Consider the following 21953-nt stretch of genomic DNA (forward strand, 5'->3'; position numbering starts at 1 on the left):
AGAGAAGACAAGAAAAGGAAAATCTCTAGAAGAGAAAAGATGACTAAGAAAGATAATCAGAAAGGCAGGCAGGGAACCACAAAATGGTCCAGATGAGTTTTGGTCTATCTGAAATCTATTTACATAAAAACAAGGTGCCAACTATTAATCCAGCTCTCAGTCAATTTTTGATAATGTTCTTATTTCAAGACAAAGATTAACAATGAAAGGATAGAAGTCAATTTAGCATATGCATATACATTTCTTTGATTTCTCTGTAAGTTTACTATGTATATGACTAGGTACACAGAAAATAAGCAACATATGTTGCAAGCAAGTGCCAAAATAAAGCACTGGATCATATTCCTTAAACCTCAATAACCATTAGTTGACCATTTTGATTGAAAACTTTGATAACCATTAATTTATGAACTTTTGATTGAAATTACATACTTAAGTCTAAGGCTCACAAGGGTATTGATCAAAGGATCTTATTCATGATCACACCATCACTGTCTACATGAAATATTCTACAATTATGTCTTTGCCATTTTTCTTCAAATAAAGAACATATTTTAGGTATACATGGGTATACTTGGTGCAAGTGAAAATTTAGGAGCTGATTATGAAAAAAAAGGGAAAAATTATGGGGGTAATCCTAATTGTCCTCTTTTTTAAAAAGAGACGGGACATGAGAAGGTCTGTAGAAAAGAATAAATCAACGTGACCTATGCTCATGTTTGCTTTGATTATAAACTTAAGAAGTCTGCCTCAGCATACCAATTCTTTTCCTCTCTCTCCCTTGGCACCCCAAAACTTCATGAATTTACTCTCCCTCCAATGTAGAACCCCAAAAACTTGACCTCACATTTTGTAGATTTGACTATGCAAATTATATGCAAAATTGAATTCTGACAAGTAATACCCTAATTAAAATGTTTCCAAATACATTTCAAAAGATCTGAACAGTTTTTACTTTAATTTGTGAACTATTCAATAAATCAGATCATGAGGACACCTGGTTACAGTTAGTCATTAATCTGCTTTACAATTTAGCTAATAATGCTCCATTAGAAACGGTTCCAATTAAAATACTCAAATCAGACTAGCATTCTCAATACACTTGATGTCCTCTAAAACCAATAAGCACAAAACTCAGTGTAATTTCTGTTTCTGTATACTCCTTTCAAGGGGCCCTATTACTTCCCTGCAACTTCATGTTTTAACTACATGAATCCAGTGTATGAACCCTAGGAATAAGAACACACTGCGTCTCCAACATATTCTAGATTGGCACTGCTTTGTAAGTTTACTGAAGGGAGATGTTATTTCTCTATATAGCTTTATAATTAAACTTTTTTAAACAATTTAAACATAAATCAAAATTATAAACAGTATCTCTCTAAAACCACATCCTCACTAAAACTCCCAAAGTTCGGTAAAATAATAAATCACAAGTTGAACAAACTCAATTTAAGAAAATGCAATGGGAATTGAAGAATATGGTAGTTGAGGGAGTGGGCCGCTGGCATGCCCTTTTTACAGTGTGTACAACTGCATTAAGATTTCATAACAATAAAAAAAAAGGTTTTATAGTAAGTGTGGCATTTATGTTTCTCAAAACTATCTTCTATAGCATAGTATGATACAGAAAAAAAGATCCTTTAACAAGAGAAAATGGAATGAATAAATCCACTTGATGATAAAGAAAATCAAAATATGCTTAAGGAAAGACAGCTACATCAAATACTACCATGCACTAAAATTAATCTGACAAACTATGTACATTTTTAGTAATTTTTCCAAATTGAACGGTAAGATGTGAAACTCTGTAATTCAATAGAACAGATCAGTCTGTTTCGCCTAAGTTTCAAAAGTTCTGATGGCATTAACCGTTCTACTACCTTAGAAACAGCAAGCAGTCTTTAAGAACTGTATCCATACATCATGGACTCTCTTGCAATAAAAGGTTTCTGTGTTTTTAAATTACCATAAAAAAACTCACAATCAGGAGGGAAAAAAACAACACTTTCTCCAACTCCACGTTCTGGTTGGGGTTTTAGGTAAAGAATCAAAGTTTGCCAAAGAGAACAAGAATCTCTGTAAGCATCAAAGCTTTGATGACAAAGAAGCCCTTTGCATATATCCCAGTTTTTATTACTGGGTTACTTTGTTTTAGATGACCTACCCTATGGCCCAGAAATGTTAACTCTTAACAGGACTCATAACCTAACTCACTAATTACTTCTATCTGCTTAGCCACTTGCACAATCCATGTTCCATCCTGGCTTCAACCAAGACTTAATTTTGTTGTTTTATTTTTAAAGCAGTATTGAATGTCCTACAGAAGGACCTCTTCAATTCTATCTGGAAGTCTGTATTAGAAAACAAACAACAAAAGACTTAACTACTTACCCCAGGCTTCTCCAGTAATACTTAAACCTCTAAGCCAAGAATGCCTTTTTATGGCAGGTCTAGCCTGGGGAGATGGTGATGGGCCTGTCCTCTGACAATCCTGACTATCAAAGCAAGGACCTATGAAGTCAATTTTTCTTACATCTTTCCATTCCCTCTTGGGTCATCAACTCTCACCCTCTACAGGCACACTCAATAACCTAAGGTGTCAAAGGGAGTTCCCATGAGAACTAGCCCAAGCTACCTGCCTTACGTGCCTGTCACTGACAAGGCTCTCCAAGCAATTATAAATGCAATAGAATTCTTAAGACACAAGAACTTCCTCTTTGACTCAGAAGAGTAAGAAAACACGTACAATATAAGTGCAAAGCAATAAATTCTAATCAATGTTGCAAAAGATTCTGTTATTTTAACACCAATCAGCTCAAACTAACTTTCTAAAAACGTTTTTTTTAGGATGGGCTGGCTAACATTCAAAAATTGCCCATTTAAGTTCTTAGCTTACATTCTATTTAAACATTTCTAGAGCAAGTAATGACTATAAATAGACAAAAAAACAAGACAGTATATCTGGACCTAAACCTAAATGTGAAAATGGGTCCACAGGCACACTCTTAACCATTTTTCCAAAGAAATATGTTTAAACGGCTTTACCATGCAGAGCTATGGCTTCCCGGAAGGGTTGCAAATCAGTCTCTACAGATGAGCTAGTTTCCGTTGAAGTAGCTCGGTTAGGGGACACTACAGTCAGTCTTGGGGGAGCTCTAGAGTTTCGTGGTGGAGGAACTTTTCCACACAGGAAGCTGATCAAATCTTCTCTACGAATAGTTCTTCTGCGCTTTTTAACCCAAGCCAACACATCCTTATTGCGTCGCTGATAGCCAATCTGAATTCCAATATCAAAACTCCGCTGATGAGTATCCACGCTTTCTGTTAGAAGAGAATAAGAAAAAAGATACATGATGATCAGTAGAGCCAAGCTGCATTCTCTCCGAAAGAAAACCATTTTACAGGTTAACCAAAATGAGTATCATGAAGTATGGGCTAAGTCTATCAGTAATCTATTAAACTGAACTGTATTTGTATTTCATTCATGTTTGAAATGTTATACATGGCATCTAATCATAATGGTCTAAATTCAGTTAACACATCACATAGTTCTAGAGCTTCCACCTTGTTCCTTTTAAGGAAAGAAAAATTTCAGTAGATAAAAGGGACTACTTACTGTTAGCCAAATTACCACTTTATTAATGCTATTTCCTTAAAAAGTTCACTAGACTTAATCAAGTTAGCTTGTTTAATAATGCTAGGAGTGGGTAAATTATGAAGTGTTTACTGGTGCTATACTATACCCAGCTTCGCCTGAGAGAAAAGGTACATGAGTACCTTGAGAGCCGTACTACTGTCCCCTCACTGCAAGTGAGGAAACAGGCACTGAGTAATTCTACCACAGAATTCAAGAGCTGGAATTTTTGTTCCAGAGTTTGTGGTTCTGAACCACTAAGGTATACCGCTATCTTTCAGAAAACAGTGAATTCTCATGAATTCTAAGTAAGAGCAACACACTGTTTATTGGTTGACTGAACAGTGCAAATCACTCAGGCGTGTTCACCTTCCATGGACCATGTCATTTTGGAGATGTACTCCTACTGACAAGTTCAGCACCAAGAACTGGGAACACTTTCAAAGTAACAGCAAACATTTTAAAAATAATAAGGGAAATTAATTCTGACTGATTACTTAACAAAACCAAACAGCATCATTTCCCTAGGTATGTTTTCATTCTGCTTCCAGCTCCCAACAGTTTTCTGTATTCATAACCACTCCCAAAAGACCCTGTCTTAAAATCTTTCAGACTGGTCTCTCAGTTTCCCTGTAGCTGTCCCCTTGACATACTGAACCGAGTTTTCAACAGAATGATGCCTGCCCTTTAAACTCTACATAATTTAAAAAAAAAAAATTGGAAATTTAAGTCACTGCAATTTATTTTTAGTTGAGCTGCTATGCTAGCAGAAGATCACCAGTGTATCTTCAATGGCATTAAAGAAGATGGTTCCTTTATCCCTGGACCTTTATAAAAGTACTAATTCTTTTTTTTAACAAGAATCATTCCTCTATAATTTTTCCTTGATTTTTGATTTTTTAATTCTTTGTCTGCTACATCTAAAGTAGACTCTGAAGGGAAGAACATAATGAAGAGCTGTGCCCCAGAAAGAAAAGACAATAATCCAGGTGTCACAGAAGCTCCCAAGCTGCATGAACCTGCATCATTAAAAAAGATGGCAAGAAGGCAGCACAAGCAGAACTGTATATAACAAGGCCTATCCCTTAGCAGATGATCAGTCCTTTCTGCTGAAAAATTAAAAAGAATGGAAGAAGTTGCCATGGGAGTGCTCTAAAAAATATTAAACTCCATTACAACTATGAGAAAGATTATTCTGATTTTAAAGATATACAAAAAGCAACTTGTAAATGATGAACGCCAATGTCTCACTACTGGAAGGGCCAAGTTACAATGTGAATCAATGTCTTCTGACTTCTCATTTCATCATAAACAAAGCAATCATGAACCTCATTTTAAAGATAAATAGCCTTTAAGAGGATAAACAGCACTTTCCCATCTCTTAAAGACTTAGATGAAGCCAGCCTTAGATAAGGGGTGGATAATCTCTAAAATGACCTTGTAAAGCTGTATCTAGACTGTAAGTGATTCTGATAGATCTGGAAGCATTTAAAGAGAAATCAAGTCAACTAAGCCCATCCCATGGGACCAGAGAAGGGAGGATAAACTAGTTACGAACCTACAAGCAACCAGGTTTCTAGAAACCTGCTCTACGTAAGAGAGTTGTTACAATCATGCTCTTCTTAACTAGAGAAGTTTCTGTTTCCAAACAGAATGACTCAGGAAATTTTATTTTTTGAGAACCAAATGGGGGTAGGCCTGGAACTGGAAGTATTAAAAGTTGAAAGCATGAAAGGGGTAAAAGAAACAAGTCTGAGGTAGGCAGGGGTAGTGCAAACTAAGATGAAACAGGCATGTAAATGTACACCAGGCAAATGAGACAGTAAGTAAGAAAAATTGAACTTGATGCAAAACTCAAGAGCCAAAGTGAAGGGGCCACATGAGGTGTTTTAAAAAAACACCACCACACACACCCCAACCTGACAATCCCGGGAAGAAAGAGCTTTGCAAAGTTTTAACGTGTTTTGACTGAGGGCACAAGGAAATCCCAAATGCCAGATCTGCAAGGGCTGATGCTTTAATCAGAGCTGAACAAAGTTGGAACACTCAGTATTTGTAGTTTAGAAGGCAGTTATGTAATAAGCTGTGAATCTCTTTTTAAAATGTATGCAACTAACCAATCATTTTACCTCAAAAATTCTGCACAAGTCTCAACATCGGAACCAACCAAAAGCACACTAAAAATCAGGCATTTTGTGAACATACTTTTACAGACCAAGAGTAAAGGAGGAGAAAAGCAGATGTAACATTGAAAACTTCAGGTACACACTTCTGCACTGTCTGGGCATAGTTTGGTTTTATACCACTGACAACATATCCTGAAAGCCAAATCCAATTATTTTACCACTCAGATTAATCCAATCTCAATTATTTCCTTAAATAGAGAATCTTGTATCAACACTAAAGCATTTAAAATAGTCCTTATTATATTTGTGTTTCTATGTGTCTCTTTTTGTATTTTTTGCTTTTGTTTTAAGGATATTTCATTATTTGATACATGAATACTCACAACTGTCAGATCTATATCGTTGTAGTTACTGTTCTTAAAGTGCCCCTCTTTGCTAACAGGTGCTTTTTGACTTGTGTTCAACATTATATGATACTATCATAAAAATTAAAATGTTTTAAAAGTAAAAAATAAAATTTACATAGAAAAATAAATAATAAAATAATAGTCCTTATGTTTAAGAACTTTAAAGAGTTACCTGGCTGAAAACAAAACCCTCCTATTATATCTTGAACTAAGTGAGAACTAAACGCTTCCTGGAGAGTCTTAGGAATAACTAGACTTTAATATATACACAGGTTAATTTAGTGTCCAGTAGGATAATACACACACGTACACAAGGATGGCCTCCTGAAAGCTCTCAACCAAAAACTGCTCCGAATACACCTGAACCAACAACTAGACACCCAAATTCTAGAAGTACAGAGCACAGAAGCTGTGGGGACAGTCTTCTGTCCAATACTTTCACTGATGCCAAAGCCACTGTGGAAAAGGGCCATAAGCTTGAAGGTCAGGCAAAGCCCAAGGGCATCAAAATGTCAATCTAACCTTTAATCACAACACATTCATTTCCTTATTCAAGAAACAAACTGATTCACACAAATCACAGTAGACATCCTATGTTGTACATTGTTTTAAAAATGTTTTTATACAAGTAGCTAAAATTGAATTCAAGGGATTTCTAGAAGTCTCATTTTCCCACCGTTGGCAAGGGGCAGTGGGCAAAGAATCACACCGACTTCTGAGATGAAGACCAAAAGCAGAATTTTCTTACAGGAAATGCAGACACAACGAGGTTTCACTATTTAGTTTTTTGATACTCACATACCTTAAGTGAGCTAGCCAAAACAGATACCCCAATTTCACAAACAAGGAATTGGAACTGAGGCTCAAAGGGCCTTGTCCAAAGTTAGTAAGTGGCAAAGTTCCTTCTACAACACATTTCTTCCTCAACAAAAGAGAAGCCATCTCCCATTCTCCTTAAGAGGATCTACAAACCAGAAAATCACAGTTAAATCAAAGCACACTTCTAAGGAATACTAGTGACTATAAAACATTTGAACTCAGAATTAAATCTGCACTGACCAACTAGCCTGCTGTAGAAAAAAAAATATTTTCAGTGTTTCATTAGAAACAAGTATCTGAGTAATGGCCAAAATAAAACTATTTTTCAATTGTTTTGAGGAAATAATTTCTATGTATTTCCTATCGAAGTCGTATCCAAAAATAAACACTAACTTCTATCTAACTTATACGTGACTTAACCTTCACCTAGCACACACAAAGGATAGGAATCAGGGAAGAATCAGTGGCCACGGTTGCCTACATCCAGACCTTGTCCTCCCTTTCCTAAAGGTACTCCAAGTTTTTGTTTAGATAGCTTTCAGGAAAGCTTCCCCCGCAAGTTGTTCAAAAGGTGAAACTTGCGGTTTACTCCCAAATGAAATGTGTATATACCCAAACTGTGGCTTCGATACTAGTTCTGAGTAACCATGTGACCACCTCTGGCCAAGAGACAGGAAAAGTCATTTACTGGTAGTTCCTGGGAAAGAAGCTTCTGGGCTCTTCCAAGCTCGGGTGAGTGACCCTAGGATGTGAGGTGCCAACATACTGAAATTAGCCTTTCATGACTAAAGCTCACATATGCAGACGCAGGCGCACACACACCACACACACAGTGCAGAGCTGCAGAGCAGGGAGCCCTGAGCCACTAGACTCAGTCAGTCCCACCTTTAGGCTTCAAGTTAGAGAGCAGCCAATCCATGTCCACATCACTGAAGTCAGCATGATGTATATTTTCTGGTATTTGCAGCCAAAACATTCTTTTACAGAGAAGTTATACATAACAAAATAACTGTCTTCCATAAAACTTCACTAAGAATCTACAAATGCTATTAACGATGCTGTTTCCTAGTATAAGCCTAAGAATAAAGACTCAGGGTTTCTAACTGTAATCCATACTAGGGTGTTTTGAACAGTCTCAAAGCTCAGTAGTTTTTTTCCAGCAAGAAGAGTCACAAACCAACTCCAGAAAGCCAAAAGCAAGCTGAAATTTCACTATCTGCCTCCAGATAGAATATGCTTTCTTGGACAATTTGTTTATACACCAGTCACTCGTCCACAAGCTCTCCGTATGCTCAGCTCACTTTCGGTTTACATACAAGTAAGTCCAAGAAGGCCCCACTGAAGTGAGACAACGTATTATAAAGAAGATTTGACATCAAGATGGCTCAAAGATAAGGACTTTTAAAGGTATTATACTGTTTTTCTCACCTGTTAATCCTATTTACATTTAGCCCTTTTAGGGAAAGACAAAGTACACACCAGAAAGATTATTCCAATACAAGAAAATAAAGACAAAATCTAAATGAGAATTTCATTTTAAAGCACTACTCATAGCCAGAAACATCATTTGAAAAATAGAACCTGACCTGCAACAGTCTATGCTTGAGGACTCACCACACGCCACACGAAGAGCTTGTACTCTAAGTTGTAGGTACTTTTTCCCACTTACAGTGGAGGAAATGAAGGTGCACAATGGTGAAATACTTTTGTTCCATTATCTGTCTCCAGAACCATACAGCTGAACGGTCTAAAATGTGAACTAGAGCAATCTCAAGAAGACTCCATGATAAAGATGTAGCCTGCCATCTGCAAGTACTGCTAGAGCAACAGGAGCAACAGTCACACTTGGGGCAAAAATGCCGTTCAAGGAGAAACCCAGGAACATCTTTAATAGAAACAGTATCAAGAGGAACTCTAAACATAACGTGGTAAACTGGTACGCAAATAAAGTTTCAGACAGTTTTAAAATGTGGAGGCAAAGAAATGGAGCTCAACATAAAACAAAAATCAAAGAAGAAAAATATTCCAAGGTTGAGAGAAATACCAGAGAAGTGGTGAGAAATGGCTCCGCTGGGTGTGACCAGGTGCTGGCTCACAGGTGGATGCTGAAGAGCGAGAGCAGCAGTAGCACCTCTGGCTGACCACGAGGCTCCACAGGACAGCCCTGTCCTAGGACAGCCACCAGTGCAACCTCTCAACTGAGCAAGTACCCCGAACAGTAAAAGGAATTCAGAATTCGGTAAGAATATATTCCTAATGAGTCGTCAGGAGAGAAACTGAAACAGGTCACCCAAGGAAATGGGAGGTGGATTTAAGAAGCAAACACAGGCTTGAGCAAGCATTTCTCAAGTAAGCACCAACTTGGGCTAGGTTAAAACCACCTCAGTAACTTTTCACTCCCTTTAGTTGCAGATATCAAAAAATGTACTAAACCAGCAACACAGCATCACTGGATATTTAACAAACATTCCTTTTAGATTTACCCAAAGTGAAAACAAAATCAATCAGAATTTTTCTTCCCTTCCAAACAAGGATGCTAAATTGTGATCCAACTTATTATGTGGAATAGAAGAAACCATACATTCCAATTTGCCAAATTCTGTCCACACTGAGAACACAATCCACTCTCCTCCAAATACTTCCAGCCATATTCAACCAAACCAACTGAATTTTCAAGTTTTCAAAACCCCACAGGCAATCAAAAGGGGCCCTCTACTAGACTTTTATCTCAATTCTGACCTTCTCATGTGTTCATTTTAGGTGTTATCAAGAATCTGGTGAAAAAAAAAAAGCCAACTTCTACTAGGCTGCGAAATGAGCCATTTTTAGCTTGCCAGATAAGTGCTTAATCATACAAAATACAAGAGCATTACCCACTTAACAGGGATCCTTCAAAATCTCCCCCCATGTAAATTACATTTGAATATTTAATCAGAACTGTGAACACTCAATTTACCACTACTCACTGCTGTATGCACTGTGATAAATTTATTGGTTCTATTTAAGGTACCCAATTATTCTTACAGCTGCATTCTTGTTCTCTAAAGACCACACCCTTAAAGAAGAATGTGAGGATCTGGAAAGCTTATCCACTTTCCCTGAATCAGTGAAGAATAGAATGATGTTGCTATCCTACCAAATTCCACAAACCACAATTAACCATTCCTAAGGTAAAAAGGGATGTACTTCATTTTACAGAAATAGGATACAAAATAAAACTAAGGCTAGATTAATAATCCAGCATTTCCAATAATGCAAGAACTTCATGTGATATTTATTTTAAAAGAAATTTAATGTCTTTAAGTTTTCTGAACAAAGAAAACTAGTACATTATAAAAAGCAATTTCAAACTAAGTAATCAAATTAGGGAATACTTCAGAGCTCACCTTCTGAGCACATCTTTTCATATGAAGAATTAGCACTAAAGAGAGCTGCCAGCTGTAGCCCTAAAAGAGATACTTTCCAAGAGCACACAAAAGCACCAAAAACTAAAAATCAGAGGCCATTCAGTTTTGTATGGCCTCATCGAAAAGCCTGAAGAGACACAGAAAAGACTAAAAATGTGTTACCTTCCCCTTAAAACAAAATAACTGCAAAAATAGTGAGCTGATAAACAGTGATACCTCCACAACAGAATGCTACTCAGCAAAAAACAAACCAAAAACTCCATACAAAAAAGAAAACTATTTAATACCTGCAATGTGAACTCAAAGGATCAATCTCAGAAACATTACGGGAAGTGGAAAAGTCAGGCACAAAAGGCTACACACCATAAGGAAACATTACGGAAACTCGAAAACCATATATATAGCTATCAGGGGTGGGAGTGGGTTGGCAAGGAATATATATTACATTTACCAACAATGCATGCTTGTCAAACTCAACCTATACATCTTAAAAGGGTGATTTTACCTGTGTAAATTAAACTTAAGAAAGCTGAGTTTCTTAAAAAAATGTTTCAGTATTATTTTAAAACTCCCTGTCTGGGTGAAACCAAAAGCCATTCCAAAAAGTGTTCAAAATTCTCTATCAGTAATGGACGTTAAAGTCAAAATTTAAGGAACTCAGATACATAAAAATCAAAGTTGACCACTAGGGCACCATTGAATCATGTTTCCCTTTTCTCAGTAAACCTACGCTATCGGTTCCTCATTCCCTAAAATTAACGTTCTACTCACCAGTTTCAGTTACATCCTCAAATTACCATTCCAAAAAACTGCAGTCTACCCAAGAAATCCAAAATAAGGAACATTTTTTTCTATTGAATGCTATCTTAATTTGCTCATTCTTACCCAGTAAGAATCTGGGAATCAAGTCCCTGCACAGCCTGTTTTAACCTATTTTGCTAATTTTAAAATGCACAAAGCTCGACTGCAGTTATCAGCCGGTTCTCGAGGTTTAGAAGCGTTTAATTACATTTTTATTAAGATTAACACTCAAATTCAAATCCTTTTTCCACAAAAAACCTTGCCAGAAATCAAAACCAAATTTCCAAATCTTCAAAATGAGTAAAGCACAAAACCTATACCCATTGTTACTGAGAGTTTGATGGGCAAGAACATTTATTTACGGATCTTCACGTGGGGCAGGGGAATTAACTGCAGAGGCACTACCATCAAACACAAATCAACTCAAATTGATCAGATTTCCTACCAACAATGTACAGATGCGTAAGGTAGCTTTGAAGGCTTGTGTCCGACGGAGTTGCGAAGTAGCAGCATGTTAATATGCGCAGACTATTCCAATTAGCTAGTTTGCGACGCACTTAAATGCTAAGCCACTATGACGCTCGAAAATGCCTAATTCCAGAAAATCTTTTCTATGAGGCGCTTTTCCAGAAGCACCTCCTACCTCTCCGACTAGAGATACAAACTATTCTTTTCCCTGGGTGCCAGAGAAGCACATTTCATCGTCTCCCTGATCTGGGCCTCTGAACCTCGGCACTACTGACGTTTGAGACATGGGTGTGGGGAGGCTGTCTAGGGCACCTCAGAATATTCAGCAGCCTCCTCTCACTCAAAAGAGCCCCAGACATTGTCAAATGTCGCCGACAGATGAAGGGATCAAACACCTCCAGCTAAACATCAGTTATCTAGTTTTATAACACCCGGAATTCTCAAGTTGCGAGGTATTCAGTTAGCGGCTGGATTCAGGAAAAGGAAACACTACGGCGACCTGGGTCCAAGCAAAGGTGGCCGATGCACTCGGAACGCCGGGCTTACACCCTGACGCAGGCTGCCCTTCCCCTTAGTCGGCAATGCAGCAAGGTTATCTTTACCTTTGTAGAGATTGGTGACGGCGGTGGCTGCGTTTTGGAAGGGGACCCAGAGAGAAAGTCCTGGCTGCTGACACACTCGGTCTGAAAAACGACAAAAGGGGGCGGGGGGGGGGGAGAAAAAAGAAACACACAAAAACAGGGAGAGAAAGAAAAAGAAATGTTACTTGGGCGTCAATCACTCCGGAACGGCCATATTAGGTTTCGCCATTTTGTTCAAGGGTTTCGGGATCCCGCACTGGGTAGGAGGACGGCAGGAAGGGGGTCGCGGCGGGGTGGCCCGGTGACTCGCGGGGGTCGAGAGAGCAGCCGGGGGCCGAGCCGCGGCGGAGGGAGGCGCCTTCTCGCAGTCCCCGCCCCGAGGCCGGCTTCGGCACAATAGGGCCAGCCGGCCGCCTCCCTTCGCCATTTTGTGACCGGGGGCCCCTCCCCTACCCTCCCGGGCCCGGGGCGCCCCGCCGCCCGGCTGCAGGAGCGGGCGGGCCCCCCAAGCGGCCCCAAACGAGAGCGCCCCCCGCGCGGGCCCCCGGGCGCCTCCCGAGGGCCTGCCTCCCGCGGCGCCATCTTGTGGGGAGGGGGCGGCGGGGCTACGGCGCGGCGGCCGGGCCCCGCCAGCCGCCCCCAGCCAGCAGCCCCCGGGGCTCTCAGCCGACGGCTGGGCCCCAGGCGGCAGCGGGGGCGGCAGCGCAAAATGGCGGCGGCGGCGGCCCTCACCTTTGTAGAGCTGGGCCACGGCGGTGGCCGAGTTCTGGAAGAGGTGCCACAGCTTCTGCTGCTTGTGCTCGGGCTGCGCGGCGGCCGCCGCCTCCTCCTGCAGCTCCGGGGGCAGCTGCTCGTCCTGTTCAGCCTCGGCCAGGCACTGCCGCTCCCACTTGGAGAACCAGTGCTCGGGCCCGTGCTCCTGGATCTCGGCCTCGCCCTCCTCCTTCCGCTCCTCCATCCTCCGCGGCCTTCCGCGGCCTCGCCGCCGCCGCCGCCGCGTCCTCCTCAGGCGGGGCACCCGCGGGAGCGTCGTCGTCGAGCGGCCTAGAGGCGGGGCCCAGCGGCCGGCGACGGCTCCTCGCGGTGGCCCAGACCTCCTGCACCCCGACGGCCTGCGAGCCCCGTCCCGCGGCCCCGAGCTGCCCGGAACGACCCCCGCCCCGGGCCTCCCCACCCCCGAGCCCCGCCGAAGGTCGCCGCGGACCGAATGAACGCCGCCGCCCCTCGCCTCGCCGGCCTGAACTCGTCTACCGCCCCGCCATGCCGCCGCGGCCTCCCTAAGGCCGCCACCACAGACTGCCGAGCTCTCCGCGAAGCCCGGCCTGCGCCGACGAGCCCACCCCAACGACTGAGGAACGTCGCCGCCGCCGCCGCCGTCGACGCCTCTGCGGCTGCTGGTCCCCGCCCTCCCCCGCCCACATGCTGACTGGGGAAGCACCGCCCACTCGGCCCCGGCTTCCCTGCCCGGTTGGGGAGCGCCCGCTTCGAGGGCCCCCATTGGCCCGACCCGGCAGGTTCCGCTTGCGGGCCTCTGGACACAGCGCTGTGATTGGTTCGTCGGCCTGTCCACCTGACGTAACCAATGGGCGGGGGAAAGGGAGTGAATGTCAGGAAGGATGAAGACGGGGAAGGAGGGGGAGGAGCTGACAGTCGTTGCGCCCGGGCCAGCCGAGGGAAAAAAAAAAAAGACAAAGAAATGCGCCTGCGCACTTGCTTGCGGCCCCGAGCTGCGGGGCGATGGGCGGGAGTCACGTGACCCGGTCTAGAGACCGCACCCCGCGGGGGCTTTTCCGGCGCTTACAGCCCCAGGGGACGCAAAATCGAGTTCAGCAACCGGGACGGAGGGGTGTGGTGGGTGGCAGCCTGCTACTCCAGCCCCGTGGGCTTCCAAAGGTAGGAGAGAAGTGGGGAAAGTGAATTAAACACCCAGCTTGAGTCCAAGTTTGCAAAATGCTTCTCCCATCTGTTTATTTCAGAGACCCATTTCTTAGATGGGCAAGTTGAGCCTTAGAGTCCAAAGAAAAACTTCCAAGTTGCTAGGCCAGCGGGCCCCTCCTCCAGCCTGCTCGGCGGCCAGTGCGCACGCGGCTCCGTACGCGTCACGCGTGGCGGGGGCGCTCCCGCCCGTCCCCTGCAGGCGTTCAGGCGTCCTTGGGAGACACCGCTTCTTGACAAACTGCAGCGGCCACCCAGGCGGACCGCGAAGCCGAGAATAAACCCAGGCAGGAGAGCGGGTGCCGAGGCCGGGCCTTGTCTACACTTTCGCGAACTTGACGGCCCCCGCACCTGTCCCAAAAAGCACACTCCTGGGCCACGTGCGGCCGCCTTCGTCACGCGCCAGCCCCCGCCTCCTCCGGCCGGAATCCGCGTGGCCGCTCCAAGTGGGAGGCCCGGCTTCCAGGGAGAGAGTTCTGCGCCAACTTCTCGTTAACCCGCCGTGTGCAATCGCCTTGTCACCCTCGGCGAATCCGGGCTGCGCGCCTGCTGTGAGCCGGGCGCCGAGCTGCGGGCTGCGGTCACCCGGCCGGGGGCATACGCCGGGGTTCAAGGTCTGGGGAGGAAGCAGCCACGTAAAGGGGTGATGACCGCACAGAGGCAGAACTGCCTGTGTAGACTCACACGCTGGCGGCGGGGGCTTGAGCCACTCACTGTGGGGCTTGGAGAAGTCCGCCCTGCCAGAGCGAGCTTCTGCAGAGCAACTTGGCTCCAAAGCCATCACCTTTGGAATTAAATCTGACCTCCTCACTGCGGGCTACTAATTCCTGCAAGATCTGGCCCTGCCTGTTCTGTGTTCATCTGAAGGCCACCCTGCTTGCTTGTTCTGCCCAGCCACACTGGCCTTCTTTGAGACACCAAGTTCTTTTCTGCTTCAGGGCCTTTGCCCTTGCAGTTCCCTCTCTCTGGAATCTTCTCTTCCTTGTCACCATTCTTCAGGGCTCTGCTCAAATGGCCCAGAAGCAGAGACCCCCTTCTCAGACCAGCCCTGTTAAAGTACCACCCTCCACACTCTGTATTGATTGGTTTTATTTTTTCAAGCTTGTATCACTATCTGAAATGATTTATGTCTCCTCTCACCAAGAAGTACGTTCTTGGAGGACAGGGATTTGGGCAGTCTTGTTCCTGGTAGAATCTTAAAAAAAAAAAGTAGGAAGAAAGGGGGATGGAGGCCATGGCAGAAAGGACATGCCATGGAAAAGTAGGGGTAATAGAAGAACCCCAAGTTCATTAGGCCAACCGGAGTGGGAGCCGGCAGCAGGCAGGGCACTTTGTCTACTCAGTATTAAAGGCACACAGATACAGGCACTACAAAAACAATTTATTGATTCTATAATATAAACAAAATTTTTTTTCAATAGGAAAAATTCTTCACTTATTTTTACAGCACAATAATTTGAGTCTTGACGTTTTCTGTGATAAGTGAGATTTTTCTGGGACCTATCAAGGTTTTAAATCACACACACACACAAGAAATGACTGGAGACCAGGCTACTGTTAGATGATTCTTTTTTTTTTTTTTTTCCATTCTAAATTGTCTTTTAAAAAACCTAAGCAACAGTATAACACATCCACACCTGGTAAGTGCTCACAGCCGACCTGCAAAAGCTGTGGAGTGAGGCTCACAAGTGGCCACTGTGAAATCCAGCGTGTGCCAAAGGCTGTTTCCCAGTGGTGAGAATCAGGGAGGGCTTCCTGGAGGAGGAAGCATTTTCCCTAGGCCCTGAAGCACAGGCAAGGCTCCCGGAAGGGAGAGGCCCCTCAGAGTGAAGGGACCCATAGATTCAAAGGCACAGAAGTGGAAATGGCTGAAGGAACTAGGAATGATCTGGTTTGACTTGAACATTTCCTTTCTGAGGATGATGAGCTCATGCCATCTAGTTTGGCTTTCTAAATAATTGGACAGGTACTTTCTAGCTGTATGTCCTCGGGCAAATTACTAAGTCTCTCTGAGCAGGATAAATGGAGATGATGTCAGAAGTCCTAGGGTTCACTCTCAGGATTAAATGATAATAAGTGAGAAAAGAACTGAATGGCACACAAAATCACTCAATAAAGGCTAGTACTTAAGGGGTCTGGGAAAGTGCTCCTGGGTGAGCCTCCAGCCTCCAGTCTAGGAGGCTGTATGAGCCACAGTGAATATGACATCTCTCAGCTAAGCTCTGGAAACTTCACATCCATTTAAAGTAACTAGAGCTTGATGACTCAAGAAAATGTGGGTTAATGTATACTTTCAATTTTAACATCCTTCCCGGCTTTTCATTATCTATGAAAACACTTTTTAACATAAAAGTTCTATTGCACAGCTTGTTATGAAATCGATCTTTTGTTTTCCATTTTGTCATCTATCCTGGACCTCTTCTCCATGTCAATAATATAGTAGTCTCATTCCCTCTTATTAATAGTCATATGGCATCCCATGGTATGGGCAGATCATAATGCATTTAAGTTCTCTGCTAAAGGGCATTTAGATTTTCAGTGTTTTAATATAATACATTTATTCAGCATCCTTGTGCATTTATATTTGCACATTCATGCAATTAACTTCCTTTGTATAAATTTCACAAAATAGAAACATTGGGTGAAAGCACTATATTTTTCTATTTTCCCTAGTTCTACTATTACTATTATATTATTACTAGTATTATTATTAGTTATAATTATTACTATACTATTACTATTATAGGTACCCTACATTTCAATTTTAGGAAGTCCAATTATATGAATATAAAGTGAAAGTTATTCTACTTCCCTCATTATAGATCCTCCTCAGTCCTATTCCCAAGAAATAACAACCTCTAAAAACTGTCCCTGTGTATGTCATACAAGGTATACATGTAGCTATATGCATATATATCCCCCCCTTAAGGTAAAAAAAGGTGATTCATTTGGTGTATACTATGACACAGACTTTTTTTTCTTAACATAATTTGGACATCTTTCCATGTCAGGACATAAATTCTTTTAAAATAATGTGAAGCATTTCAGTGTATGGACTGATTATAAAGTTTTTAACAGGTTTTCTAGAGTTGGAAATTTAGTTTGTGACCAGTCTCTGGCTATAAGAAACAATGCTGTAATGAACATCTTTGCATATATGTGCTGCAGGGAACATTCTCCCGTGTATGTAACATATATGTGTGTAAATATATATCTTCAGAAATGGTATTTTGGGGTCAAAGGTATATGAATTAAATACTTTATAAGAAGTTTCAAAAATGCCCTTCGGAAAGGCAGGACTTGGTACTGCTTCCAGTGGTACATAGTCCTGTCGATAGTATTATAAAAAAACTTTGTACTTTGCTGATCAAATAAGTGAAAAAAGAGTATTCCTTTGTAGTTGTACTTTGATTAGCCCAGTTCCCCAGCTTGTCAGTGTTTTTTTTTTAATTTTGTTTATGCTTTTTCTGTTTTTCTTGCCTTGCAATTTTTTTTTAAATAGGCAAATCTTTTATAGTTTCTGAGTTTTGCGTCAGGCTTACAGAGGTTTTCCACACTCCAAGATTGTGATCGAATTAAAACTGAAAAGGCAGCCCGTGTGTTTCCTCACGTATTTGACTACTGATCAGAAATGTCAAGAGACTAAAGGATACCAATAGCTTCTCACAATATAGAATGCCCGCATTCATCACAGTAGGAAGCAAAAGTGGTCTCATGGGTTAATTACTGCCGGAAAGGTCAAAGTTAGACACAAGGACACACGTCAAAAGACATGAATAAGTCAAATAACATCCTAAGCACAAAAAGGCAACACTAATAACAAGATAAAATAAAACATCCTTTATTGCACATTTAGCAGCATACAAATCAGCAAGCATGTCTGAATAAGAGCAATGACTTTGTGTGTTTTGATATATTATCCATTCAAGTTTAGGACCAGTGTTGACACATTAAGTGCATTGACTCCTGCATTTCGCTTCTGTTGCAGGGACTATGAGAAGTCCTGTTCGGCACATGCAGGTTTTAGCAGAGGAAAGAACACAGCTTGCCCATTTTGCCGCCTCCTGACCTGGCTTCAAAAGTTACACGCTGCTTCATCTTTGACAACCCACATCTTTGCATGTGCTTATTGGTCATTTGTTTATCTTCTTTGGAGAAACATCTGTTCAAGTCCTTTGCTCATTTTTCAATTGGGTTGATTTTTATTATTGGGTTGTCAGATTTCTTTATATATTCCAGATACCAATCCCTTATCCAGATAGATGATTTGCAAATATTTTTGCCCGTCCTAGAAATTGTCTTTTCACTTAATCGATAGTGTCCTTGGTGGCACAAAAGTTTTAAATTTTGATATAGTGCAATTTATGTTCTTTCTTTTGTAGCTTATGCTCATATACCTTTTTAAAGTGAGCTAAAATTTCACGTAATGTGAAATTAACCATTTTGCATACATTAAAATTTTAATTTTGTCACAAAAATGCAAATAGCATCTTTAAAAAAAGAAGAAAAAACACCTAGTAAAAACATTGCTGAAATCTAATATTGTTGCAGTCTGAAGAGAGAAAAATAATCATGGCAATCTTTTTTTTTTTTTTTTAATGGAGTTACTGGAGATTGACTCAGGATCTTGGCATGCACTCTACCACTGACCTATACCCAGCTCCCAAAATGACAGTCATTTCTTGAGTATTGACTAAGCACCATGCACAGAACTGAGTGGTGTAGGTCAGTGGTTCTCAGCTGGGGGTGATACTGCCCCTCAGGGGACATTTGGTAATGTCTAGAGACATTTTGGTTGTCGTAACTGGAGGAAGGGAGATGTTGTTACTGGCATCTAGTGGGTAGAGGCCAGGGATGCTGCTAAACAGCCTACAATGCACAGGACAGCCCCACAACAAAGAATTATTTGGCCCGAATGTCAGTAGTGCTGAGGTTGAGAAACCCTGATTCATATCTATCAGTGGTCCCCTTTTACAGATGAGGAGATTGAGGCTTAGAGAGGTTAAATAACTTGTATAAAACCACATGGCTTGTAGGTAGGAGAACCAGGATTGAAGCTCAAACACTCTGTCCCCAGAATCCCCATCCTTCTTGCTGAAGCAAAGACAGCAAGAAGGGGATGACTTAGAAGGGGAATGAATCCAAACATCTAGTTGAGAATCACATATTCTTAGTCCACAGTCTGATCTTCCAGTGAGCCAGGATGGTGAAGTGAACCCTCAGGTGAGGAGCCTCAGGCTCTCCGAAGGCTGCTTTAGTGTTCTCAAGACATGGCAGCTGGCTTCGCCTAGAGTGAGCCAGCTGAGAATACCAGGTGGACGTGATCCTTTTTATGACCTAGACTCAGAAGTCATAGAGCATCCTTCTTCTACATTCTATTCCTTAGGAGCAAGACGCAAAGTCTGGGGCACATTCAAGAGGAGAGGAATTAAGCCCCACCTTTTGAAGAGAGGAGTGTCTCACAGATGTAGGGAACAGATTTTAAAACCACAACTAGATTTCACCCATGCAGCATTCAGCTCTCTACTGAAGGTGGGATTCTTTGATCATTCATACCATCCTAGACTCCAAAGGTGGCAGGGCTTTCCTGGAGATGAGGGTGTCCCAGAAGGCCCACAGCTCACATTTCACAGTCATCTTGCACAGGAACAACTAGGTGACCACCAGTAGTGGGGTGGGGGGAATGTGTTCTGATCCCCGCTTTTTAATACCTTTTCAAGAGCAGAAATGGTGAGCTCAAGATTGAATCCAGTCACAACCCACTTACCTCATTTTGGTATGGTAAACTGAAGGTAAACTCTTGTTTTAAATTATAACAGATAAGAAACAAAGTTAAATTTTAAAGAAAGATTTTTAACAGAAATTGGAAGCTTTATATGTTCTCCTCCCCTTGTTATGAAATATAGCTAACCGAGGGCAAGTAAATTCTACTTGCCTTAAAAACAATAAAAAATCGTGCTGTTAGTCTGTTACCTATGAGACAGAAAAACTTTTACATAAAAGTAACACAGAATCTCAGACCTCACGGGGGAAATGGTGGATTTTCCTAAGGATCTCTCAAAACTGAGTATATAATGAAATATACATAACAGAGCCTGCTAGTGCCCTTCACAATTACCATTCCATGGTCATTCTTTGCTAACAGAGCCTAACTTATTCAAGGGGGCAATGTGCCCATCTTAAGAACTACATTTCCCAGCACCCTTTGCAACTAGGAGAGGATGATGAAATAACAAGAGGAAGTCATTGGGTGGGGTTTCCAGGAAGGCTATTTAAAGGGAACTGACTCAGCTTGCCCTCTTGCTACTTCCTCCTTCCTTCTACCTGGAACACAAATGAGATTGCAAGGGCTGTGGCAGCCATCTTTGACCATGAGGTAACCTTAAGGAAGGAAGCTATATGTCAAGGATGGTGGAGCAGAAAGGAGGAAGTTGCTGATGAATTTGTGGATGTCCCTGGGCTAACTTCAAACTTTTGTGTTTTTTTAAGTAAAGAAAAAGACCCTATAGTTTATATAAGCAACTGTAATCGGGTACTAACAGCTGAACACAATCCGTTATTCATTACAGTATGTAAAGCTCCTGCTAACTTTCAAAGTGGTAAATAAATGTGATATTTGAGGATGTCTGTGCTTTCGCTTTGCTTTACCCACTGTTGATGCAACTTTTTCCCATTATAACACCATGGTCCTTCTATGACTGGTCCTCAGCCTGGATCTGTAGCTGCACATTGCTGCCAGTTATCAATAGTCATGTTAAGAATGTGATCTCTCTCATTCTGATTGCTATCCAAGGGGTAAATCAGAGGCAATTAAATGCATTTTCAGAAAGGCTGCCTGTGGCCTTCCTGACTAGCCACAACTTTGTGGGTGGTACCCAGGCCTGGATTGGAGGCACACTTCAACATAACAGTGATGTTCCCTTGAAAAATGCCTCATAATAGACTGTGTTTCTCAGGTCTCTTGCTTCTGGCTGCTAAATGATTCCTTCATTTTCCCGAAGACTGTGACCCACCTCTCAAGACAAAAACAAAGGCTCAGGTCTGCTTGCCAATGTGGGTGTCATAAGAGAACCAACTTCTCACTTAAGGCAAGATGTCTACACAATCTAGAGTCGCCCTGTCTGACCACAGCCTGCGTCCTGAAACGACAGTAATGCAGGCCCTCGTATGCAATCCACTAACCGCATGATTCTCACATGAATCACCTAGTGATCCCATGCAAATACAGGGTCTGTATTTCTAACAGGCTCGCAGGTGATGCTGCTGCCGCTGGTCCACAGACTGCATCTTCAGTAGGAAGGCACCTCCTGGCTTTCAGACTCCTTCTTGTCATTCAGATCTCAGTTCAAATGCCACTTCCTTCAAGCAGCCTTCCCTGACCAGCCAGTACAAAACGGAGCTCCCCAATCCCTACCACCCCACACCATCACTTTGACCACTTCACTTAGATCTCTCCTCAAGGTGCTTATCAATCTCGGGATGAACAAGGCATATGCATTCTTTCATCCCCACTAGAATGTTCTGGGACAACAGAGGCCATGTCTGCCTGCTGTCCAGTTCATCTCTACATCTCCAGGATCTAGAACAGTGCATGGCACACTTGATAAATACCTTCAACCTCTCCTTCAGCCAGAATGTTCTTCCAGAGGTGAGGTCGTTGCTCTCAGATATCTCAAGACTTGAAAAAAAAGTTAATTTTTCTGATGCGAAAGATACTGTGTCTACTATGAAAATGTTTTCAAAAATATAAGAAGAGACCATTACCTAGTTGA

At 42.3% G+C, this 21953-nt stretch overlaps 1 protein-coding gene across 2 annotated transcripts in view; it reads right to left on the minus strand.

The window, feature by feature from the left end:
• HAPSTR1 (HUWE1 associated protein modifying stress responses) overlaps nt 1-13371 on the minus strand; it is a 29829-nt gene extending 16458 nt beyond the window's left edge. Inside the window, exons 1-3 of one of the 2 annotated variants that reach the window (XM_064478197.1) lie at nt 12979-13371; nt 12268-12348; nt 3049-3324 (exon numbers count right to left, since the gene is read on the minus strand). In XM_064478197.1, the coding sequence (XP_064334267.1) occupies nt 3049-3324; nt 12268-12348; nt 12979-13204 (583 nt within the window). In that variant the 5' untranslated portion in view covers nt 13205-13371. The remainder of the gene's footprint in view (nt 1-3048; nt 3325-12267; nt 12349-12978) is intronic. The other variant, XM_031433215.2, reaches the window with a different exon arrangement.
• Nucleotides 13372-21953: the final 8582 nt, after the last annotated feature.

Source organism: Camelus dromedarius, chromosome 24 (assembly GCF_036321535.1).
Source record: "Camelus dromedarius isolate mCamDro1 chromosome 24, mCamDro1.pat, whole genome shotgun sequence".
Taxonomy (NCBI): Eukaryota; Metazoa; Chordata; class Mammalia; order Artiodactyla; family Camelidae; genus Camelus; species Camelus dromedarius.